The sequence below is a fragment of the Durio zibethinus genome, chromosome 24 (genome assembly GCF_047325235.1).
Source record: "Durio zibethinus cultivar Kanyao isolate XHJ-2024 chromosome 24, ASM4732523v1, whole genome shotgun sequence".
Taxonomy (NCBI): Eukaryota; Viridiplantae; Streptophyta; class Magnoliopsida; order Malvales; family Malvaceae; genus Durio; species Durio zibethinus.
In genome coordinates, this window is record NC_143185.1 from 4,168,656 (window position 1) to 4,193,938 (window position 25,283).

Genomic DNA, 25,283 nt, shown 5'->3' on the forward strand with positions numbered 1-25,283 from the left:
TTTTCCAAAATTATAGACAACATTTAATTTCTTTCTTAATTTCCTCATTCATTTCTTATTTTGAATTTTCATTTTCCTTTTCTTTTATATCTTACCTTGACTAGGGCTGTAAACGAGCCGAGCCGAGCCGAGTAGTGAGAAGCTCGAGCTCGAGCTCGACTCACAACTCCGGGCTCGATACTCGGCTCGAGCTCGATCGAGTTTTATTTTTCAAGCTCGAGCTCGATTCGTGATCGAATTCGAGCTACTCGAGCTCGCTCGATTAAGCTCGATTAATATGTAAAAATAAGCTCGATTCGTATACTCGACAAGAGTTCGATTATTCATGCTCGAACTCGAACTCGAACTCGGATTCGAAATATTTTATTAATTAAAAAAAATAAAAATATATTTAAATATAAAAGCTCGATTAGGCTCGCGAGCTACTCGAGTCAGATATAAAAATACTCGAATTCGGCTCGATCGGTAAGTCGAGCTACTCGAGCTCGAGCTCGACTCGACAATAATCGAATCGAATTTGAGTTTTTTTCGAATCGAACCCGAGTAGCTTGCGAGTACTAATGTATCATTTACACCCCTAACCTTGACCATTATTTATATATCAGTTCTTGGACTCAGCTTTTTATCAAAGCTTTGATTTAATTTATTTAATTTTTCTGTTTTTTTTTTTAGCAATGGCTAGCCTTAAGAGTTTCTTTTCATTTCTCATTTTTGTGGTCTATTTGGCTGCAGCCAGAGGCAAGAGGCAAATACATTTTGGCAGTCAAAATATTGATGCAAATTGGTATGATGCACATGCAACGTTCTATGGTGATATGGGTGGTAAAGAAACCATGGGTAAGTTTATCATTATATTTTTATCCAGGTATTTGCTACTATTACTTCTTTCATGAGTAAAGTGCAATATTTTATCATTAATATTTAGTTCAAACAATTTTAAACGTGATACAAATATATATATATATTTGTATATGAACGATTTAAAATTTTAATAAATAAAAAATATATATTTTATATTTGACGTGTGAATATGAATTATGATACAATAGTTTTTGTATTTTATATATGTTAAATATGAAATAAATAAATACAGATATACGAATTATTATTTTATTCAAATTAGATAACCATTAAATTATATATAATCATCGAAGGGGGAGCTTGTGGATACGGTGATCTATTCAAACAAGGGTATGGACTCGAGACCACAGCCCTTAGCACAGCTCTATTCAACAATGGACTTACCTGTGGTGCATGTTTTGAAATCAAGTGTGTGAATAACCCTCAATGGTGTTATCCAAATGCTGGTACCATCATAGTGACTGCAACAAATTTTTGCCCTCCAAGTAACTCAAAACCTGATGGAAACTGGTGCAATCCCCCATTAAAACACTTTGATCTATCGATGCCAATGTTCACAAAACTAGCACAATACAAAGCTGGAATCATCCCTGTCATGTACCGACGTGTCTTGTGTTCCAAGAAAGGTGGGGTTCAATTCCAGGTCAAGGGAAACCCTAACTGGACTGAGGTGTTGATGTACAATGTTGGCGGTGCTGGTGATATTAAGGATGTTAAAATCAAGGGCTCAGGAACAGGGTGGATACAGATGAGCCGTAACTGGGGAGTGAATTGGCAGACTGGAACAAAGCTAACAGGGCAAAGCTTATCATTACAGGTGACTACCAGTGATGGGAAAATGGTGGAGTTCGATAACGTGGCACCGGCAAATTGGCAGTTTGGTCAAATTTTTGACGGGAAAAGTAACTTCTAGGAAAATTTTCTTTACAATGTAGTGGTGGAATTCCTGCATATTATGCATTACTTTTGAGTGTGCACGATTTTTTATGCAAAATTGTGATGTGTTTTGGTGTTCCCTCTATGGAACTAAAGCAAACCATTAGCAAAATTGTATCCCATTTTTACAAATTGACAGCCAACTGCATTTGATTCACTTTTGTATTGAGATAACTTCAAACCAAATCAAATCCCAACCGTGAAATTCAAAAGTTAAACAGTTTTAATTCATTTTAATTAAGCATCACCCCTAGTACAACTTATTTTTGAACATGTGCAATTCATCATTATAAGATTTAATTTGGTTAAAAGGTAATTAAATAAAGGATATGGAAATATTCGGTGTGTATATAAAAATATATATATTTTATAAAATATATAGTGATAAAATTGTATCGGTTAATATACTCAAACAAAAGCTTTGGTTGGAACCTAATGACTGTTTATGGCAACATTTGAGCAATTTACATGTCTTCAGACTTCAAGTTCGCATTTTTCTCAATTCATCTGGGAATCGTACGGGTTATTAGCTACTAAGATGAAGTTTTTAACCCCTACAGCAGAAGCTCGTGTTGTGTGGACAATAGCTCATGCTTGGACACCTAGCTCCCTACCATAGGATTATTATCTATAGCAAAGATGGCACCTCTTAGTTTTGGCCTTCGGGTTTCATTAAGCCTGCAACTTAATTCAAGACTATAGGAGTGTTATTTTGGAATGGAGTGACGAAATAGTCATTCCACCAGGGCACCAAAGGAAGGTGATGCTGACACAAATCTCGCCTATTTTGTTCATGGTGCATGTTGGATCACTGATCATCCTGGCAAATCCTTGGTAGTCTTATTTTTTTCAAAGAAAACACATACAAAAAGGATAAAAGGACCTTGCATGGTTAGCATGTTAACCTACCAATTTTAAATACAACATAATGAATGATAAAAAAAAAATACAAAAATGATATAATTTAAAATTTTAATAAAAACTATATATGAGTTTGATAAAAATAAAAAAAAAATTAATTTGTATATAATGTGTGGATATGATTATGATACGATAATTTTTATGTTGTTTGATAGGATATAAAAACAATACTGATACACAAATTATAACAGATCAAATCTATTAATAGTGTTTCTTTTTTTTCGGGTACATGGAAGGTCAACAATACCTGTCTTTCGAACAAGCACCCATCAAAATCATCAAGAGTTTATTTACTAATAATTTAATTAATAATTTTTTTGGGTAGTCAAAATCATATGCTAATTAGTGTAACACAGCCTCTTTGTCAGAAGCATACTGAGGCAAATGACTTGTATACCAAAAACTGAGGCAAAATAAGTCAAAAGCAGAAATTGCTACTATATTCAGTGCTTGTCCGCATTGGCTTGACCGGTCAACAAACAAGCTGATATTGTCATTCAAAAGAATGATGAGATCTATAGAATATGCAGAAGTTAAATACAGGAACTCTTCATATTTATTTATTAGAATGAATAAAAAGATCTGAATGTACAAATTAACTTATGAACATGCGACAAAATGATGTCACTTGAGCCAGAAGGCAAGGGAAGAGCATCCCCAATGAAAAGCACAGTGAAGGCTGAACATATTATTACCTTTCCAGTTCATTTCTTTCCTGTGCCAGGCTACAAAAGCTTCCTCCATTCATTTCCGATCAAGCGTGTCAAATAGCCACAATGCCTCTTCTTCGGAATTGGCAGCATCACAAAATTCCATTTCAATGCCAAAAACATCGATCACACCCAAGGATTTAAATTACGATTGCAGACATATTTTCAATCGCGTTGCATTTATTACAATTGTGAATATAACGAATATCATCGTGATCATTACAGTTATCGCGATCGTGAATTTTTTTTAAATTTACCTAACTTGCTATAAAACATAATAATTATAATTATAATCATAAAATTTTTTTTCATGATTTTTAAAGTAATTAATGACACTTTATCTTATTTTATTTATATAAAAAATTATTTATAATTTTTTAATATTATAGTAAAATATTCACATTTAAAAAATTAACAACATACAAATATTAAAACAATAAAATCATTAATAAAATCCCAATAAAAATAGATATCAAAAATCAAATTAATATATTAATCATTTACTATTTTATTTTTTTCATCTAAATTATAATATAATATAACTCTCAAATTTACATTAAACTCTTTTATCTCAATTTTTTCAATCAAAATTAATTCTCAAAACTTTTTAATTTTAACTAATTATTTTTTCTCAAAAATTTGCCTCTAAATTTATTTAAATTTTTTTTTTTGTTTGGCCAAGAATTGACCGAACTTAATGCCCACCAAACTCCCCACTACACTCAAATATTTAGGTCTGTTTTGATAGGTGCTAATCCTAGAAGGATTAGAGTTTGGACCCTAATCATAAACAAGGTGCAGTTCAGGCGATGTGGAAAAGAAAATATTTGTCTTTTGGAGGAAGAGTGACTCTAATCAACTCAGTTCTATCGAGCTTGCTAATTTATTACATATTAATGTTTAAAGCCCCAACGGGAGTACTCAAGAAAATCGACTGAATATCTTTCAAATCTTTCCACTCAAACTTTTTTTGTTTTTTTCTCAACCCCTGCTTTCTTCCATTCTCGCAAATGATCCACCAGCCATTGCAACCAACCAGCATTCAACCTTCCACCCTCATCCAACTTTCCACCTAATGACTCATCTGATTTCTTCTTTGATCCAATCGACACAGTCCCAAACCCTTGCCCACAGAGTTCTCATTGATGGGTTTTTAAAATTTTAAAGTTTCAAGCAAAATCTCTCTAAAGTTTAAGTTTTTTTAAGTTGTATACAATGCAAATTTGCAGACACTTAAACAAGGAAGAAAACGTAAATTTAAGTGTTTTATTATTAATTGATTTCAATTAATTTTTCTTGATTTTTGATTGAGCCTTTTTTATGTTGAATCATTATAAATCTAGAATTTTTTTTTTTTGTGTTTAGGGTTTTACTTTGTTAAAATTTGAAATTTTAATGCTTGATGATGAAAAAAAATTCTTCATAAAAAAAACATAAATAGGGCCAATTGCGTCCCACTATTAGGCTTTTTTTTGCGGCCCCAATGAACTGCTAAAAATGTGAATTTTCTTCATATCCAATATCGGTTGAATAGATGGTGGGTGCCGATTCCACTAAATAGTGGCCACTATACTGCTGTTGCACCGCTATTTGAATCCATTCACACCATCATTTCCATCTTCCACAAAAAGCAAAGAGATCCAAGCCCGGATTCCCGAAGTAAACGGATAGTTGGGAGAGAAGTCAAGGCTAGGGCCCTAGAAGCCGCATGATCTATATAATCAAACAGTGACTCATTAATTATGCAGGCAACCATATTGTTGTCCTTCCGCCCCACAAGCACTGAAACACTCGCAGTCTGGCTCCAAGGAACAGCGAACCTTGGGTCAACAGGTGAGGTCATCTTTACTCAGGACCCTTAAGATGAAACTTAAGCATGTTACCGATTCCAGCAGGTGGGATCTTGATTCCAATCTGGAGGACAGGCCAGGGACAACTTCAGAGAAAATCAATTTATCTTCAGTCCAAACGTCAATGAAGAATTCCAAATCAAATCATCAAAGGAAAGTCTTGGAGGGAGAAGAGTTCGCTGATGCTTCCGTTTTTAAAAGGTTTGATACAGTTTGTAGTACGTTACAATAGGAGGGTTGGGCAGCTTGCAAATGGAAGGCCATCTCTTTGCACATAAACATATCCAAAAGTAATCATCTCTAGCTATGTGTCTCCATTGCTTGCAGACCACCATGCAAGCTGCAAGGTCTATGCCATCTAATAAAGGAAAATCAACCTTCAAAGCTTCTTCACATGATATTTTCAGATTGCAAAATGACTATCAAAAGCCAAGTGACAGTTTACTCCGGCAAATTGCAATCATTTATAGCATCAGCAGGTGTTAAGGAAATAATAGCTGATGGATTCCTGCTAAAGAGACAGAACTAAGTTTTAAATTCCAACGTATCTGTGGGTCACCATTAAGTTCAAAACAAAAAGGCTGCACAAATATCAAGCGGCAAGATATCAATATTATGAAAACAGAAAACAGCAACATGTAATGATGCATTTAACAGAAAAGATAATATAAAAAAGGCATCCTAACCTCCTCCAAAACTAAAATATTCTTTCAGGCAACAAGGTATGTCCTAAACAAGTCCCTGAAAAAGATGATAAACACCAGTTTTTTTAACTCCCCAGGTTAGTAACTTGCATATTCTACTGGAAAACAATCCGATCAGGTCAATAACCTCTAAATACAAATGCAATTCGTACAAAGTCAACTTACATTGACACCATAACATAAATCTATGGTAGGAGAGCTTAACTCCAACTCTATTACCTTTCATTCCCAACGGGCCATTTGAAATAACTTCAAAATTTCTGGTAATCTATCACTAAACCCATGGTGAATTATAAATGGTTTGTGGGGATGCCAACTTTATGCTACCCAATGGAGAATTTGGTTTTTTTTTTTTTTTTTTTTTTTTTTTTTTTTTTTTTTTATCTAAATGGAGATAATGATAGATATGACATTGTGGTTATTATTATTATTTTTAAATTAAAAAATAATTTTTTTTAAATTATTGAATGAAAATTATCCATACTTATTAAATACTTGTGAAGATAAAGATATATTTGAAATATCCAAGGCATAAGCACAAAAATGAATATAATATAAAAATTCAAAAATAAAAATGAAAAATACTTTATCCACTCTATACTCTCTCAATTGACATCTCTAATTTATGGACTTAATCCCAAATCAAACAAATTACATTTAAGATTCATTTAATTACAATAATAATATCTAATTTATAACATGTATTAAGGTTTGCCACATGTGATTCGGAGCATAGGGGCACTTATTAGACTGTTACAAATCTTTGTGAAGCCCAATTTGAAAAAAAAAGAAAAAGAAAAGCTAAATTTAGATCAATTAGGAAAGTTCCGTTTAACTCAAATCAAGAAAATTAAATTTATAGGCATTTGTACAAGTTCTTAGTTTGTGTAAAGAAACAAATACATTAAAAAAAAAAACTTACAGCAATGCACCGTCAAATTATAAATGTTGGTTGATCATATATTTTATTATAGTTTTATAATTTAAAATATTATTTTTTATTAGATTCCTTTGAATTTCATATTCAAAATTGCGATCAGATCAATTCTCCAATAGCTTGGAATCATAGTTGATTAGCCAAAAAAATACATAGCTCTTTGAGAATTTATTACTTTAAAATTTTTAACATTTTATTTATCCCAATATCGCAGAACTTTTGATTCCAACAAATGATGACACCATAACTTCAATTTGGTTCATTGTTACAAATTAACAGTTGCAATTTGTTAGGATCATTCTAGGCTACTAGCTATATGCGAAATCTTTGATTAAATCGGTTACCATAACTTGAGTTGCACAAAAGAGAATAATAATTTTTTCTTTTATCTGATGTACCAATAAATCTAATAAGTATCCCTAAATTGAAAATTTTAGCATGATTTCCTAGAATCTCTTTGACTTATCTTCAATGTAATCACAGATTTTGATCCTCAATAAATGAGCCTAATAATAATCTTTGATACACAAAATAAGGGGAATAAAATAAAACTAACTAGTAAGGAAATTTTTTAAAGTATTTTTTTAAGAAATAATAAGTATAAGAGAATTTATAATTATAATAAAGCATTACATTTATATATACAAAAACTATTAAATAATCAATCAACAAATTAGAAAATAAATAAATAAATTCAACATAAAATTAAACCAAACTTCATATAGTGGGATTTAACTTAAAAACTTAAAGTTCTAAGACCTTTTCTTTATTAAATGATTTACAGAAAGAATTCTTGTTTTTAGAATAATTTACATTTCGGGAGGTACTCACATTTTTTATTATAATATATATATATATATATATGTGTGTGTGTGTGTGTGTGTGTGAGAGAGAGAGAGAGAGAGAGAGAGAGAGAGAGAGAGAGAGAGAGAGAGAGAGAGAGAGATAATTTATATAATACAATCTTCTTTGAAAGGTTAAACCCTAATATTAAAAAGCCTTATTTTTTTTTGTTAAGTAAATTATTGTTATTTAATGCCCTAGGTGTATCTTATATAAATATATAAAAACCAAAACATTCGGTGAAAAAGAAAAATGTCCAATGTGGATGGCCTATATTATTGACATGCGGACGATATTGAGAAATCGCCATATGTCCTATACTTTATTTTATTTGAATTATTTGTAAAAATATTAAATTAATTATTTTGATTTTCTATTATTATTTACTTTAAATTACTCTCAATTAAATTCATATTGAAAGTAATAAATCTTTAATTGCTATTATCATAGAATAATTTTGTATTCTCTTTTTTTAATTATAATATTCAACTCTCAAATTACATTTGTGTAAAAAATAAGTTTCACTTTCCAAATTTTTAATCTATTGACCTATTTATTTACTTGACCTTTTAAGCTATGTATAAGTTTAATATGTATATATATTGGTTTTAAAAATGATTAATAGATGATCAAATCAATTAAAATTAATTTTGGAATATATCAAATAAATTTAATTTTATTATCATTATTACACTAATTTCAAGATCCTTATTTTTTCATTTCTCCCAAATAGATTAAATACATAATATGTTTGATTATTCTAATTGTTAAGCATAAATTACTCTTAATTTAAAATACTATTACTAATCTTGTTTTGGTTCTTAAATTCATTTTAGTCAATTAGACATTCAAAATTTACAAATTATCCCATAATTATTTTTAAGACCCATCCTATAAATAAATGTGTTTTGGAATGCTTAAGAAAGAAATTACATCCCTACAATATTTTTTTTTCTCATTGTCGTGATATTCTTTTTATCATGCAGTAAACCTAACTTGGGTTTTTTTTTTTTTTGTTTGTGATGTTATATTATGTTTGAGTTTGTATTATTTTGGGCATTGGTTTTTTTTTTTTTTTGTGTTAAGATCTTTTAGATTAATTCGTCATCATAGTTGTATAATGATTTTTTTTTAAAGTCATTTTTAAAAGAAATTCCCTTTATATAATTTGTTTGGGTTCTAAGAAAATTAAGTAAAAGTTCTTGAAAATTTAATATTTTGGATTTCTTTTTAAGTTTTGGCTATTATTATTAGTTCTATTATAGTTTATATAATCATAGAATAATTTTGTATTCTCTTTCTTCAATTATAATATTCATCTTTTAAATTACATTTGCGTAAAAAAAATTTTCACTTTCCAATTTTTTAATCTATTGACCTATTTATTTACTTGACTTTTTCATCTATGTATATATATTGATTATAAAATGATTAATAGATGATCAAATCAATTAAAATTAATTTTGAAATATATCAAATAAAATGAAATTTATTATCATTATTACACTAATTTCAAGATCCTTATTTTTTCATTTCTCCCAAATAGATTAAATACATAATATGTTTGGTTATTCTAATTGTCAAGTATAAATTACTCTTAATTTAAAATATTATTACTAATCTTGATTTGGTTCTTAAATTCATTTTAGTCAATTAGACATTCAAAATTTACAAATCATCCCATAATTATTTTTAAGACCCATCCTATAAATAAATGTGTTTTGGGATGTTTAAGAAAGAAATTACATTCCTATAATATTTTTTCTCATTGTTGTGATATTCTTTTCATCATGCAATAAACCAAAATTAGGTTCTTTTTTTTTTGTGATGTTAAATTTTAATACTTTTAATATAAATTGAATTGAGAGTGATTTAAAATCAAAAATAAAAATAAAAATATAATTAATTTAGTTTTTTGAATTATATTTGCTTTATATATTTATTCATAAAATATATTAATTACTGGATATTATATTTAATCAAATACAAAATGTATCAAATAATTGATTAGACAATCAACTATTTTATAATTATAATTTTAGTATTTATTAATTTATTAATTATATATTGATTGATTTAATTTTTCAAATAAAGAAATTTTTAAAATTTTAATATGAATTGAATTGAGAGTAATTTAAGGTTAATAATAAAAACATAAATATAATCAATTTAGTTTTTTGAAATATTTTTAAATTAAAAACATATTAAATAAAATAAAATACATTTATTAGATATTATGTGGTGATTTTTAAGACTGTTCACGTGTTAATATTTTCACATACAATTTTTTTCTTTTTTCCCAAACACGTTTGGCTTTTATATATTTATATAAGATTTGAGAAAAGTTAAATCCAAATGTGAGCTTTTATTATTTTTAATATATTGGCATATACTGTGGCAAAGAAAAGTTAAGTATGCATAATAAATTATTAAGTTAAATATATATTGAGGTTGATAAGTTTAATTTTTTATGATAATACTAACAACATATTTTATCATTAAAAAATTTTTTGTCAAAATTATAAAATATAACGTTTTTCAAAATAAAATAGTCTGATATTTTTTTTGATAAATAACACTAATTTTTAAATACCCGTATATATAATAAAAAATTATCTAATTTTGTGGTTGATCTATCTTTTTCACATGTGGCTAATCTAATTTAGTATCACATGTCTTTTGATTAGTACATTTTATTTGATTTAATACATATTTATTTTAAAATAATTTTGACTAAATTAATTATAGTTATTTTTTTAATTATCCAATACATTTAACTTTTAATGATATTATAAATTTTGGCTTAAAATTAGTAAATATGTCTAATTATTAACCCAAAAGAATATAGAAATAAAATTTTAATTACAAATTCTAATAAAAAAGAAATTTACTACTCATATATTTAAATATTTGTATGCATAATGATATCTCAATCAAAATTTTCATTGATTCTATTTTCATTGCCTTTTATTTTAAAGGTGCTTAGAGATTAAATGAGCATTACTACTAATTCTAATCTTTTTTGTTCGAATCTTTTTGATGTAATTACTCTTATATATTATTATTGTTAATAAATTATTAGTATTTAAAATTTTTATTTTTTATTTAAAAAATTATTGTAAATTAAAATTATCACCTGTATATTATACATAACATTATGCTATGCTCAGGTAAGCAAGCAACTATAATATTCATTATATATAACATTATTAACTTTAAAAAAATTGTATGAGTAAATTATTGAAAGATTTATATTGGCATACTAAATACATGAATATATTTAACATGCTCATTTTTTTATAACGTTGGAAAGTAAAGTTTTAATTTCTATCAAATATTTAAAAATATTATGTAATTTCAAAATTTTAAGGTCAAGAAAATTGCTATTGTTTTCAATTCAAAAAATTAATTATCAGATATTACTTATTTGAACATTTAAAGTTTTAGATTTGTGTTATGAATGGGGAATAGTAAAATTCAATTCGCATAATTTTTTTTGAAAGAACATTTGTATTTATATTATTATCAAGAAGCATTATTGTAAATATATTAAAAAGTTACTATTGTTAACTGTCTAATATAATAAGTAATAAAAAAACATGAAACTAATGTAGTTTTTCCTTCAAAATTATAAATTTTGAATTCTTGTCTAATATGTTGTCTTTTTTTTTAAAAAATAAAATCTTCCCTAATTTAATTATATCATTATTGTCAACTCATTAAATGACTCATTTTTATTTTTTATTTACTACATTAAATTTCATTTAATTTTTCATAAGTAATAAGAAAATGTGGAAATAGATTCATGAGTAATTAGCCTTTTATTTAGTTTCTTTTTTTATCTATATTATTTATCAAATTAAATGTAACTTATTCATATAAGGTAAAATTTTCATATATATTTAAAATGCAATAAATGTAATTAATTTAGTCTAATTAATTATTATTTTTAGTCTAATTAATTATTTTTTAAGTAATAAAAATGTTACTATAAAAAATAATAAAAATGTTTTAAATAAATAAAATACATTTATTAGAGAACACATTGTGATTTTTAAACCTATCCATATGTCAAAAATGTAAACTATCCACATTGGACTATTTGCTTTTTTATCAAAGGCTCTCGCTTTTATAGATTTATAAAAGATTTGGATTAATAATTATATGCAAGTAAGTTATTATTATAAATCTAACAAATAAAATTTTTTTTAAAGAATAAATAACTTATCTTAAATTAAAATAAAAATAAATAATGCAAAATTAATAAAGTAATCTTGAGTAAATTCAAAATTTTTCTGTAAGATACATTCACTTTCTTTTCTTTAACAATATTACTCATTGAATATTTTAAAAGTTTTATTTTCTTAGATATTACTTGGATATATGTATATATAAAATTTATATTTTTTATTAAGTATGTTATTTTCATATATAATTATATATATAAAAATAATAATCTGTGTATTGCACAGGTTGCAAACTAGTTAAAATTAATAAATGAATAGTTTTAGTCACATTGACTAAAAACAAGAATTAGAGAGAAGACATGAATGAATAATTTGCTGTTTTTTCCAAAATTATAGACAACATTTAATTTCTTTCTTAATTTCCTCATTCATTTCTTATTTTGAATTTTCATTTTCCTTTTCTTTTATATCTTACCTTGACCATTATTTATATATCAGTTCTTGGACTCAGCTTTTTATCAAAGCTTTGATTTAATTTATTTAATTTTTCTGTTTTTTCTTTTTAGCAATGGCTAGCCTTAAGAGTTTCTTTTCATTTCTCATTTTTATGGTCTATTTGGCCGCAGCCAGAGGCAAGAGGCAAATACATTTTGGCAGTCAAAATATTGATGCAAATTGGTATGATGCACATGCAACGTTCTATGGTGATATGGGTGGTCAAGAAACCATGGGTAAGTTTATCATTATATTTTTATCCAGGTATTTGCTACTATTACTTCTTTCATGAGTAAAGTGCAATATTTTATCATTAATATTTAGTTCAAACAATTTTAAACGTGATACAAAAAGATATATATATATATATTTGTATATGAACGATTTAAAATTTTAATAAATAAGAAATATATATTTTATATTTGACGTGTGAATATGAATTATGATACAATAATTTTTATATTTTATATATGTTAAATATGAAATAAATAGATACAGATATACGAATTATTATTTTATTCAAATTAGATAACCATTAAATTATATATAATCATCGAAGGGGGAGCTTGTGGATACGGTGATCTATTCAAACAAGGGTATGGACTCGAGACCACAGCCCTTAGCACAGCTCTATTCAACAATGGACTTACCTGTGGTGCATGTTTTGAAATCAAGTGTGTGAATAACCCTCAATGGTGTTATCCAAATGCTGGTACCATCATAGTGACTGCAACAAATTTTTGCCCTCCAAGTAACTCAAAACCTGATGGAAACTGGTGCAATCCCCCATTAAAACACTTTGATCTATCAATGCCAATGTTCACAAAACTAGCACAATACAAAGCTGGAATCATCCCTGTCATGTACCGACGTGTCTTGTGTTCCAAGAAAGGTGGGGTTCAATTCCAGGTCCAGGGAAACCCTAACTGGACTGAGGTGTTGATGTACAATGTTGGCGGTGCTGGTGATATTAAGGATGTTAAAATCAAGGGCTCAGGAACAGGGTGGATACAGATGAGCCGTAACTGGGGAGTGAATTGGCAGACTGGAACAAAGCTAACAGGGCAAAGCTTATCATTACAGGTGACTACCAGTGATGGGAAAATGGTGGAGTTCGATAACGTGGCACCGGCTAATTGGCAGTTTGGTCAAATTTTTGACGGGAAAAGTAACTTCTAGGAAAATTTTCTTTACAATGTAGTGGTGGAATTCCTGCATATTATGCATTACTTTTGAGTGTGCATGATTTTTTATGCAAAATTGTGATGTGTTTTGGTGTTCCCTCTATGGAACTAAAGCAAACCATTAGCAAAATTGTATCCCATTTTTACAAAATTGACAGCCAACTGCATTTGATTCACTTTTGTATTGAGATAACTTCAAACCAAATCAAATCCCAACCGTGAAATTCAAAAGTTAAACAGTTTTAATTCATTTTAATTAAGCATCACCCCTAGTACAACTTATTTTTGAACATGTGCAATTCATCATTATAAGATTTAATTTGGTTAAAAAGTAATTAAATAAAGGATATGGAAATATTCGGTGTGTATATAAAAATATATATATTTTATAAAATATATAGTGATAAAATTGTATCGGTTAATATACTCAAACAAAAGCTTTGGTTGGAACCTAATGACTGTTTATGGCAACATTTGAGCAATTTACATGTCTTCAGACTTCAAGTTCGCATTTTTCTCAATTCATCTGGGAATCGTACGGGTTATTAGCTACTAAGATGAAGTTTTTAACCCCTACAGCAGAAGCTCGTGTTGTGTGGACAATAGCTAATGCTTGGACACCTAGCTCCCTACCATAGGATTATTATCTATAGCAAAGATGGCACCTCTTAGTTTTGGCCTTCGGGTTTCATTAAGCCTGCAACTTAATTCAAGACTATAGGAGTGTTATTTTGGAATGGAGTGACGAAATAGTCATTCCACCAGGGCACCAAAGGAAGGTGATGCTGACACAAATCTCGCCTATTTTGTTCATGGTGCATGTTGGATCACTGATCATCCTGGCAAATCCTTGGTAGTCTTATTTTTTTCAAAGAAAACACATACAAAAAGGATAAAAGGACCTTGCATGGTTAGCATGTTAACCTACCAATTTTAAATACAACATAATGAATGATAAAAAAAAAATACTAAAATGATATAATTTAAAATTTTAATAAAAACTATATATGAGTTTGATAAAAATAAAAAGAAAATTGATTTGTATATAATGTGTGGATATGATTATGATACGATAATTTTTATGTTTAACACGTGTTTGATAGGATTAAAAAACAATACTGATACACAAATTATAACAGATCAAATCTATTAATAGTGTTTCTTTTTTTTCGGGTACATGGAAGGTCAACAATACCTGTCTTTCGAACAAGCACCCATCAAAATCATCAAGAGTTTATTTACTAATAATTTAATTAATAATTTTTTTGGGTAGTCAAAATCATATGCTAATTAGTGTAACACAGCCTCTTTGTCAGAAGCATACTGAGGCAAATGACTTGTATACCAAAAACTGAGGCAAAATAAGTCAAAAGCAGAAATTGCTACTATATTCAGTGCTTGTCCGCATTGGCTTGACCAGTCAACAAACAAGCTGATATTGTCATTCAAAAGAATGATGAGATCTATAGAATATGCAGAAGTTAAATACAGGAACTCTTCATATTTATTTATTAGAATGAATACAAAGATCTGAATGTACAAATTAACTTATGAACATGCGACAAAATGATGTCACTTGAGCCAGAAGGCAAGGGAAGAGCATCCCCAATGAAAAGCACAGTGAAGGCTGAACATATTATTACCTTTCCAGTTCATTTCTTTCCTGTGCCAGGCTACAAAAGCTTCCTCCATTCATTTCCGATCAAGCGTGTCAAATAGCCACAATGCCTCTTCTTCGGAATTGGCAGCATCACAAAATTCCATTTCAATGCCAAAAACATCGATCACACCCAAGGATTTAAATTACGATCGCAGACATATTTTCCATCGCGTTGCGTTTATTACAATTGTGAATATAACGAATATCATCGTGATCATTACAGTTATCACGATCGTGAATTTTTTTTAAATTTACCTAACTTGCTATAAAACATAATAATTATAATTATAATCATAAAATTTTTTTTCATGATTTTTAAAGTAATTAATGACACTTTATCTTATTTTATTTATATAAAAAATTATTTATAATTTTTTAATATTATAGTAAAATATTCACATTTAAAAAATTAACAACATACAAATATTAAAACAATAAAATCATTAATAAAATCCCAATAAAAATAGATATCAAAAATCAAATTAATATATTAATCATTTACTATTTTATTTTTTTCATCTAAATTATAATATAATATAACTCTCAAATTTACATTAAACTCTTTTATCTCAATTTTTTCAGTCAAAATTAATTCTCAAAACTTTTTAATTTTAACTAATTATTTTTTCTCAAAAATTTGCCTCTAAATTTTTTAAATTTTTTTTTTTGTTTGGTCAAGAATTGACCGAACTTAATGCCCACCAAACTCCCCACTACACTCAAATATTTAGGTGTGTTTTGATAGGTGCTAATCCTAGAAGGATTAGAGTTTGGACCCTAATCATAAACAAGGTGCAGTTTAGGCTTGCGATGTGGAAAAAAAAATATTTGTCTTTTGGAGGAAGAGTGACTCTAATCAACTCAGTTCTATCGAGCATGCTAATTTATTACATATTAGTGTTTAAAGCCCCAACGGGAGTACTCAAGAAAATCGACTGAATATCTTTCAAATCTTTCCACTCAAACTTTTTTTGTTTTTTTCTCAACCCCTGCTTTCTTCCATTCTCTCAAATGATCCATCAGCCATTGCAACCAACCAGCATTCAACCTTCCACCCTCATCCAACTTTCCACCTAATGACTCATCTGATTTCTTCTTTGATCCAACCGACACAGTCCCAAACCCTTGTCCACAGAGTTCTCATAGATGGGTTTTTAAAATTTTAAAGTTTCAAGCAAAATCTCTCTAAAGTTTAAGTTTTTTTAAGTTGTATATAATGCAAATTTGCAGACACTTAAACAAGGAAGAAAACGTAAATTTAAGTGTTTTATTATTAATTGATTTCAATTAATTTTTCTTGATTTTTGATTGAGCCTTTTTTATATTGAATCATTATAAATCTAGAATTTCTTTTTTGTGTTTAGGGTTTTACTTTGTTAAATTTTGAAATTTTAATGCTTAATGATGAAAAAAAATTCTTCATAAAAAAAACATAAATAGGGCCAATTGCATCCCACTATTAGGCTTTTTTTTGCGGTCCAATGAACTGCTAAAGATGTGAATTTTCTTCATATCCAATATCGGTTGAATAGCGGTGATGGTGGGTGCCGATTCCACTAAATAGTGGCCACTATACTGCTGTTGCACCGCTATTTGAATCCATTCACACCATCATTTCCATCTTCCACAAAAAGCAAAGAGATCCAAGCCCGGATTCCCGAAGTAAACGGATAGTTGGGAGAGAAGTCAAGGCTAGGGCCCTAGAAGCCGCATGATCTATATAATCAAACAGTGACTCATTAATTATGCAGGCAACCATATTGTTGTCCTTCCGCCCCACAAGCACTGAAACACTCGCAGTCTGGCTCCAAGGAACAGCGAACCTTGGGTCAACAGGTGAGGTCATCTTTACTCAGGACCCTTAAGATGAAACTTAAGCATGTTACCGATTCCAGCAGGTGGGATCTTGATTCCAATCTGGAGGACAGGGCCAGGGACAACTTCAGAGAAAATCAATTTATCTTCAGTCCAAACGTCAATGAAGAATTCCAAATCAAATCATCAAAGGAAAGTCTTGGAGGGAGAAGAGTTCGCTGATGCTTCCGTTTTTAAAAGGTTTGATACAGTTTGTAGTACGTTACAATAGGAGGGTTGGGCAGCTTGCAAATGGAAAGCCATCTCTTTGCACATAAACATATCCAAAAGTAATCATCTCTAGCTATGTGTCTCCATTGCTTGCAGACCACCATGCAAGCTGCAAGGTCTATGCCATCTAATAAAGGAAAATCAACCTTCAAAGCTTCTTCACATGATATTTTCAGATTGCAAAATGACTATCAAAAGCCAAATGACAGTTTACTCCGGCAAATTGCAATCATTTATAGCATCAGCAGGTGTTAAGGAAATAATAGCTGATGGATTCCTGCTAAAGAGACAGAACTAAGTTTTAAATTCCAACGTATCTGTGGGTCACCATTAAGTTCAAAACAAAAAGGCTGCACAAATATCAAGCCGCAAGATATCAATATTATGAAAACAGAAAACAGCAACATGTAATGATGCATTTAACAGAAAAGATAATATAAAAAAGGCATCCTAACCTCCTCCAAAACTAAAATATTCTTTCAGGCAACAAGGTATGTCCTAAACAAGTCCTTGAAAAAGATGATAAACACCAGTTTTTTTAACTCCCCAGGTTAGTAACTTGCATATTCTACTGGAAAACAATCCGATCAGGTCAATAACCTCTAAATACAAATGCAATTCGTACAAAGTCAACTTACATTGACACCATAACATAAATCTATGGTAGGAGAGCTTAACTCCAACTCTATTACCTTTCATTCCCAACGGGCCATTTGAAATAACTTCAAAATTTCTGGTAATCTATCACTAAACCCATGGTGAATTATAAATGGTTTGTAGGGATGCCAACTTTATGTTACCCAATGGAGAATTTGGTTTTTTTTTTTTTTTTTTTTTTAATCTAAATGGAGATAATGATAGATATGACATTGTGGTTATTATTATTATTTTTAAATTAAAAAATAATTTTTTTAAAAATTATTGAATGAAAATTATCCATACTTATTAAATACTTGTGAAGATAAAGATATATTTGAAATATCCAAGGCATAAGCACAAAAATGAATATAATATAAAAATTCAAAAATAAAAATGAAAAATACTTTATCCACTCTATACTCTCTCAATTGACATCTCTAATTTATGGACTTAATCCCAAATCAAACAAATTACATTTCAGATTCATTTAATTACAATAATAATATCTAATTTATAACATGTATTAAGGTTTGCCACATGTAATTCGGAGCATTGGGGCACTTATTAGACTGTTACAAATCTTTGTGAAGCCCAATTTGAAAAAAAAAGAAAAAGAAAAACTAAATTTAGATCAATTAGGAAAGTTCCGTTTAACTCAAATCTAAGAAAATTAAATTTATAGGCATTTGTACAAGTTGGTAGATTGTGTAAAGAAACAAATATATTAAAAAAAAAAAATTTACAGCAATGCACCGTCAAATTATAAATGTTGGTTGATCATATATTTTATTATAGTTTTATAATTTAAAATACTATTTTTTATTAGATTCCTTTGAATTTCATATTCAAAATTGCGATCAGATCAATTCTCCAATAGCTTGGAATCATAGTTGATTAGCCAAAAAAATATATAGCTCTTTGAGAATTTATTACTTTAATATGAATTGAATTGAGAGTAATTTAAGGTTAATAAGAAAAACATAAATATAATCAATTTAGTTTTTTGAAATATTTTTAAATTAAAAACATATTAAATAAAATAAAATACATTTATTAGATGTTATGTGGTGATTTTTAAGACTGTTCACGTGTTAATATTTTCACATACAATTTTTTTCTTTTTTCCCGAACACGTTGGCTTTTATATATTTATATAAGATTTGAGAAAAGTAAAATCCAAATGTGAGCTTTTATTATTTTTAATATATTGTCATATACAGTGGCAAAGAAAAGTTAACTATGCATAATAAATTATTAAGTTAAATATATATTGAGGTTGATAAGTTTAATTTTTTATGATAATACTAACAACATATTTTATCATTAAAAAAATTTTTGTCAAAATTATAAAATATAACGTTTTTCAAAATAAAATAGGCTGATATTTTTTTTGATAAATAACACTAATTTTTATATACCTGTATATATAATAAAAAATATCTAATTTTGTGGTTGATCTATCTTTTTTACATGTGGCTAATCTAAGTTAGTATCACATGTCTTTTGATTAGTACATTTTATTTGATTTAATACATATTTATTTTAAAATAATTTTGACTAAATTAATTATAGTTATTTTTTTAATTATCCATTACATTTAACTTTTAATGATATTATAAATTTTGGCTTAAATTTAGTAAATATGTCTAATTATTAACCCAAAAGAATATATAAATAAAAATTTAATTACAAATTCTAATAAAAAAGAAATTTACTACTCATATATTTAAATATTTGTATGCATAATGATATCTCAATCAAAATTTTCATTGATTCTATTTTCATTGCCTTTTATTTTAAAGGTGCTTAGAGATTAAATGAGCATTACTACTAATTCTAATCTTTTTTGTTCGAATCTTTTTGATGTAATTACTCTTATATATTATTATTGTTAATAAATTATTAGTATTTAAAATTTTTATTTTTTATTTAAAAAATTATTGTAAATTAAAATTATCACCTGTATATTATACATAACATTATGTTATGCTCAGGTAAGCAAGCAACTATAATATTCATTATATATAGCATTATTAACTTTAAAAAAATTTTATGAGTAAAATATCGAAAGATTTATATTGGCATACTAAATACATGAATATATTTAACATGCTCATTTTTTTTATAGCGTTGGAAAGTGAAGTTTTAATTTCTATCAAATATTTAAAAATATTATGTAATTTCAAAATTTTAAGGTCAAGAAAATTGCTATTGTTTTCAATTCAAAAAATTAATTATCAGATATTACTTATTTGAACATTTAAAGTTTTAGATTTGTGTTATGAATGGGGAATAGTAAAATTCAGTTCGCATAATTTTTTTTGAAAGAACATTTGTATTTATATTATTATCAAGAAGCATTATTGTAAATATATTAAAAAGTTACTATTATTAACTGTCTAATATAATAAGTAATAAAAAAAATGAAACTAATGTAGTTTTTCCTTCAAAATTATAAATTTTGAATTCTTGTCTAATATGTTGTCTTTTTTTTTTTTTTAAAATAAAATCTTCCCTAATTTAATTATATCATTATTGTCAACTCATTAAATGACTCATTTTTATTTTTTATTTACTACATTAAATTTCATTTAATTTTTCATAAGTAATAAGAAAATGTGGAAATAGATTCATGAGTAATTAGCCTTTTATTTAGTTTCTTTTTTTATCTATATTATTTATCAAATTAATTGTAACTTATTCATATAAGGTAAAATTTTCATGTATATTTAAAATGTAATAAATGTAATTAATTTAGTCTAATTAATTATTATTTTTAGTCTAATTAATTATTTTTTAAGTAATAAAAATGTTACTATAAAAAATAATAAAAATGTTTTAAATAAATAAAATACATTTATTAGAGAACACATTGTGATTTTTAAACCTATCCATATGTCAAAAATGTAAACTATCCACATTGGACTATTTGCTTTTTTATCAAAGGCTGTCGCTTTTATAGATTTATAAAAGATTTGGATTAATAATTATATGCAAGTAAGTTATTATTATAAATCTAACAAATAAAATTTTTTTTAAAGAATAAATAACTTATCTTAAATTAAAATAAAAATAAATAATGCAAAATTAATAAAGTAATCTTGAGTAAATTCAAAATTTTTCTATAAGATACATTCACTTTCTTTTCTTTAACAATATTACTCATTGAATATTTTAAAAGTTTTATTTTCTTAGATATTACTTGGATATATGTATGTATAAAATTTATATTTTTTATTAAGTATGTTATTTTCATATATAATTATATATATAAAAATAATAATCTGTGTATTGCACAGGTTGCAAACTAGTTAAAATTAATAAACGAATAGTTTTAGTCACATTGACTAAAAACAAGAATTAGAGAGAAGACATGAATGAATAATTTGCTGTTTTTTCCAAAATTATAGACAACATTTAATTTCTTTCTTAATTTCCTCATTCATTTCTTATTCTGAATTTTCATTTTCCTTTCCTTTTATATCTTACCTTGATCATTATTTATATATCAGTCCTTGGACTCACTTTTTATCAAAGTTTCGATTTAATTTAATTTAATTTTTCTATATATTTTTTTCAGCAATGGCTAGCCTTAAGAGTTTATTTTCATTTCTCATTTTCATGGTCTATTTGGCTGCAGCCATGGGCAAGAGGCAAATACATTTTGGCAGTCAAAATATTGATGCCAATTGGTATGATGCACATGCAACGTTCTATGGTGATATGGGTGGTAAAGAAACCATGGGTAAGTTTATCATTATATTTTTATACATGTATTTGCTACTATTACTTCTTTCATGACTAAATGCTACAATCTTTTATCATTAATATTTAGTTCAAACAATTTTAAACGTGATATGAATATATATATATGTATATGAAATTGATATGATTTAAAATTTTAATAAATAAAACAAATATGTTTTGTATTTGATGTGTGGATATGAATTATAATATAATAATTTTATATTTTAGACATGTTAGATATGAAATAAATAGATACAGATATATGAATTATTATTTTATTTAAATTAGATAATTGTTAAATTATATATGATCATTGTAGAAGGAGCTTGTGGATATGGTGATCTATTCAAACAAGGGTATGGACTCGAGACGACAGCCCTTAGCACAGCTCTATTTAACAATGGACTTACCTGTGGTGCTTGTTTTGAAATCAAGTGTGTGAATAACCCTCAATGGTGTTATCCAAATGCTGGTACCATCAAAGTGACTGCAACAAATTTTTGCCCTCCAAATTACTCAAAACCTGATGGAAACTGGTGCAATCCCCCATTAAAACACTTTGATCTATCAATGCCAATGTTTACAAAACTAGCACAATACAAAGCTGGAATCATCCCTGTCATGTACCGACGTGTCTTGTGTTCCAAGAAAGGTGGGGTTCAATTCCAGGTCCAGGGAAACCCGTACTGGACTGAGATATTGATGTACAATGTTGGAGGTGCTGGTGATATTAAGGATGTTAAAATCAAGGGCTCAGGAACTGGGTGGATTCAGATGAGCCGCAACTGGGGAGTGAATTGGCAGACTGGAACAAACCTAACAGGGCAGAGCTTATCATTTCAGGTGACTACCAGCGACGGGAAAATGGTGGAGTTCGATAACGTGGCACCGGCTAATTGGCAGTTTGGTCAAACTTTTGATGGGAAAAAGAACTTCTAGGAAAATTTTCTTTACAATGTAGTGGTGGAATTCCTGCATTATGCATTACCCTTGAGCGTGCATGCTTTTTTATGCAAATTTGGGACGTGTTTTGGTGTTCCCTTTGTGGAACCAAAGCAAACCATTAGCAAAATTGTACCTCATTTTTACAAATTGACTTCCAACTGCATTTGATTCACTTTTGTATTGAGATCACTTCAAACCAAATCAAACCCCAACCATGAAACTCAAAAGTTGAACAGTTTCAATTCATTTTAATTAAGCATCATCTCAGGAACAACTTATTTTTGAACATGTGCAATTCATCATTATAAGATTTAATTTGGTTAAAAAGTAATTAAATAAAGGGTATGGAAATATTCATCGAGTAAATAAAAATATATAGTGATAAAATTGTATTGGTTAATATACTCAAACAAAAGCTTTGGTTGGAACCTAATGACTGTTTATGGCAACAATTGAGCAATTTTCATGTCTTCAGACTTCAAGTTTGCATTTTTCTCAATTCATCCGGGAATCGTACGTGCTATTAGCTACTAGGATGAAGTTTTTACCCCTACAGCGAAGCTCTTGTGTTGGGTGGATAATAGCTCATGCTTGGACACCTAGCCCCCTGCCATAGGATTATTATCTATAGCAAAGATGGCACCTCTTAGTTTTGGCCTTCGGGTTTCATTAAGCCTGAAACTTAATTCAAGACTATGGGAGTGTTATTTGGGAATGGAGTGACGAAATAGTCATTCCACCAGGGCACCAAAGGAAGGTGATGCTGACACAAATCTCGCCTTTAGGGTGCATGTTGGATCACTGGTTATCCTGGCAAATCCTTGGTAGTCTATTTTTTTCAAAGAAAACACATACAAAAAGGATAAAAGGACCTTGTATGGTTAGCATGTTAACGTAACAATTTTAAATACAACATAATCGAATGATAAAAAAAAAAAAAATGATATTATTTAAAATTTTAGCAAAAATTAAGTTCGATAAAAAAAAAAATTGATTTGTGTATAATGTGTCAATACGATTATGATGCGATAATTTTTGTGTTTAACACGTATTTGATACGACATAAAAACAATATAGATACACAAATTAAAACAGATTAAATCTATTAGCAGTGTTTCATTTTTTCTGGTACATGAAAGGTCAACAATACCTGGTCCTTCGAACAAGCACCCATCAAAATCATCAAGAGTTTATTTACTAATAATTTAATTAATAATTTTTTTTGGGTAGTCAAAATCATATGCTAATTAGCGTAACACAGCCTCTTTGTCAGAAGCATACTGAGGCAAATGACTTGTATGCCAAAAACTGGGGCAAAATAAGTCAAAAGCAGAAATTGCTACCATATTCAGTGCTTGTCCGCATTGGCTTGACCAGTCAACAAACAAGCTGATATTGTCATTCAAAGGGATGATGAGATCCATAGAATATGCAGAAGTTAAATACAGGAACTCTTCATATTTATTTATTACAATGAATAAAAAGATCTGAATGTACAAATTAAGTTAGCAACATGCTGTAGACACCCAATTGGGTCCGGGCCAGATTAATTGGGCCTGGCCCAAAGGGATAAGGCCCATTTCAATCCTGTATTTTTTTTTCTTTTCTTTTTCTTCTTTTGTATTTTATGTATTTCATTATTATTATTATTATGTATATCTTTGTGTATTTATTTTTATTTAGATTAGATTTATATGTATTGTATGTATATAGTTATATATTTATTATTATTATTATCTTTTTTTTTTTTTTTGTAATATATTTTTGAGTTTATCTTATGTTATTTTTTTTTATTATCTGTTAATTTTATCTGATTTTTTTTCCGAATTATCTGATATTTTTTTTTTATTTTTATACTATCATATCTTTTGATTATCTAGTATTTTTTTTTATTTATTTTGATTTTAATTCTGGATGGCTAAGATTCAAAGTTGAAGAATCCCACTCTGGAGGGGAATTCAATCAGAAGAGTCCAGTTGGATTCAAAGACTGAATTCCCGTCCAAGGAGAAATTGGGATTGATCAGGAACTCCTGATCAACCCCTATAAAAGGGATCCCCCTGGAACAGAGAAAAAGACAGAAAATAGTAAGCAAAGCTACTGATTTGAGAGAAAAGGAGGCGTTTAGGAAGCTAAGAAAAGTTTAGGAGTGTTCTGGGAGTGAGAAAAATTTTTTAGAAATTTTTGGCGAAAATTTTTTCTGGAAATTTTTGGGAAATTTCCAGATTCCGACGAAATTCCGGCGAAGTTTGAATTTTCCGACGAAAATTCCGGCCAACCTTGAAGTTTCCGGCGAACTACCCAGTTTCCGACGAAGAATCCCAGAAACCGACGATCTTCCGGCCAACTTTCGGCGAAATTTCCAGATTCCGGCGACATTTTCCAGAATCTGGCACCGGTGTTCTTCGATTTTTAGAGAGAAGGGAGAGAAAAAGGGAAGAAGAGAGAGAGAGGGAGGAGCGTTCTGCCGAAAAAATGAAGGGGATTGCCTTTTATACCCTCCCAAAACGACGTCGTTTTGGCCTTAAGTAACCCAGAGGATCCGCGTGTTTTGTCGAACCCGACCCGACCCGGGCGTC

The 25,283-nt window shown here is 28.4% G+C and overlaps 3 protein-coding genes and 2 pseudogenes across 3 annotated transcripts; 3 read left to right on the top strand and 2 right to left on the bottom strand.

Annotated features, from left to right (window-relative positions):
• The first annotated feature begins 667 nt into the window (after positions 1-667).
• On the top strand, positions 668-1,774 carry LOC149511861 (expansin-A25-like). Its single transcript, XM_089753702.1, has 2 exons — positions 668-837; positions 1,155-1,774. The coding sequence occupies exons 1-2, from the start codon at positions 675-677 to the stop codon at positions 1,772-1,774; spliced, it is 783 nt and encodes a 260-aa protein (XP_089609828.1). The 5' UTR covers positions 668-674.
• A 3,201-nt stretch (positions 1,775-4,975) lies between these two features.
• LOC149511862 (F-box protein At5g39250 pseudogene) lies at positions 4,976-12,433 on the bottom strand (annotated as a pseudogene).
• Positions 12,434-12,517: 84 nt separating this feature from the next.
• LOC149511863 (expansin-A25-like) lies at positions 12,518-13,623 on the top strand. The gene is made up of 2 exons (XM_089753709.1): positions 12,518-12,680; positions 13,004-13,623. Exons 1-2 carry the CDS (start codon positions 12,518-12,520, stop codon positions 13,621-13,623), a joined length of 783 nt encoding a protein of 260 aa, XP_089609835.1.
• A 1,697-nt stretch (positions 13,624-15,320) lies between these two features.
• LOC149511864 (F-box protein At5g39250 pseudogene) lies at positions 15,321-17,704 on the bottom strand (annotated as a pseudogene).
• A 3,890-nt stretch (positions 17,705-21,594) lies between these two features.
• LOC149511865 (expansin-A25-like) lies at positions 21,595-22,698 on the top strand. The gene is made up of 2 exons (XM_089753627.1): positions 21,595-21,757; positions 22,079-22,698. The coding sequence occupies exons 1-2, from the start codon at positions 21,595-21,597 to the stop codon at positions 22,696-22,698; spliced, it is 783 nt and encodes a 260-aa protein (XP_089609753.1).
• Positions 22,699-25,283: the final 2,585 nt, after the last annotated feature.

Bases quoted from the DNA above. Each gene is read 5' to 3' on its own strand.
- LOC149511861 (XM_089753702.1), top strand. From the start codon at position 675: ATGGCTAGCCTTAAGAGTTTCTTTTCATTTCTCATTTTTGTGGTCTAT. The intron at 838-1,154 runs GTAAGTTTATCA...TAATCATCGAAG, and splicing joins GGGTGGTAAAGAAACCATGG to GGGGAGCTTGTGGATACGGT.
- LOC149511863 (XM_089753709.1), top strand. From the start codon at position 12,518: ATGGCTAGCCTTAAGAGTTTCTTTTCATTTCTCATTTTTATGGTCTAT. The intron at 12,681-13,003 runs GTAAGTTTATCA...TAATCATCGAAG, and splicing joins GGGTGGTCAAGAAACCATGG to GGGGAGCTTGTGGATACGGT.
- LOC149511865 (XM_089753627.1), top strand. From the start codon at position 21,595: ATGGCTAGCCTTAAGAGTTTATTTTCATTTCTCATTTTCATGGTCTAT. The intron at 21,758-22,078 runs GTAAGTTTATCA...TGATCATTGTAG, and splicing joins GGGTGGTAAAGAAACCATGG to AAGGAGCTTGTGGATATGGT.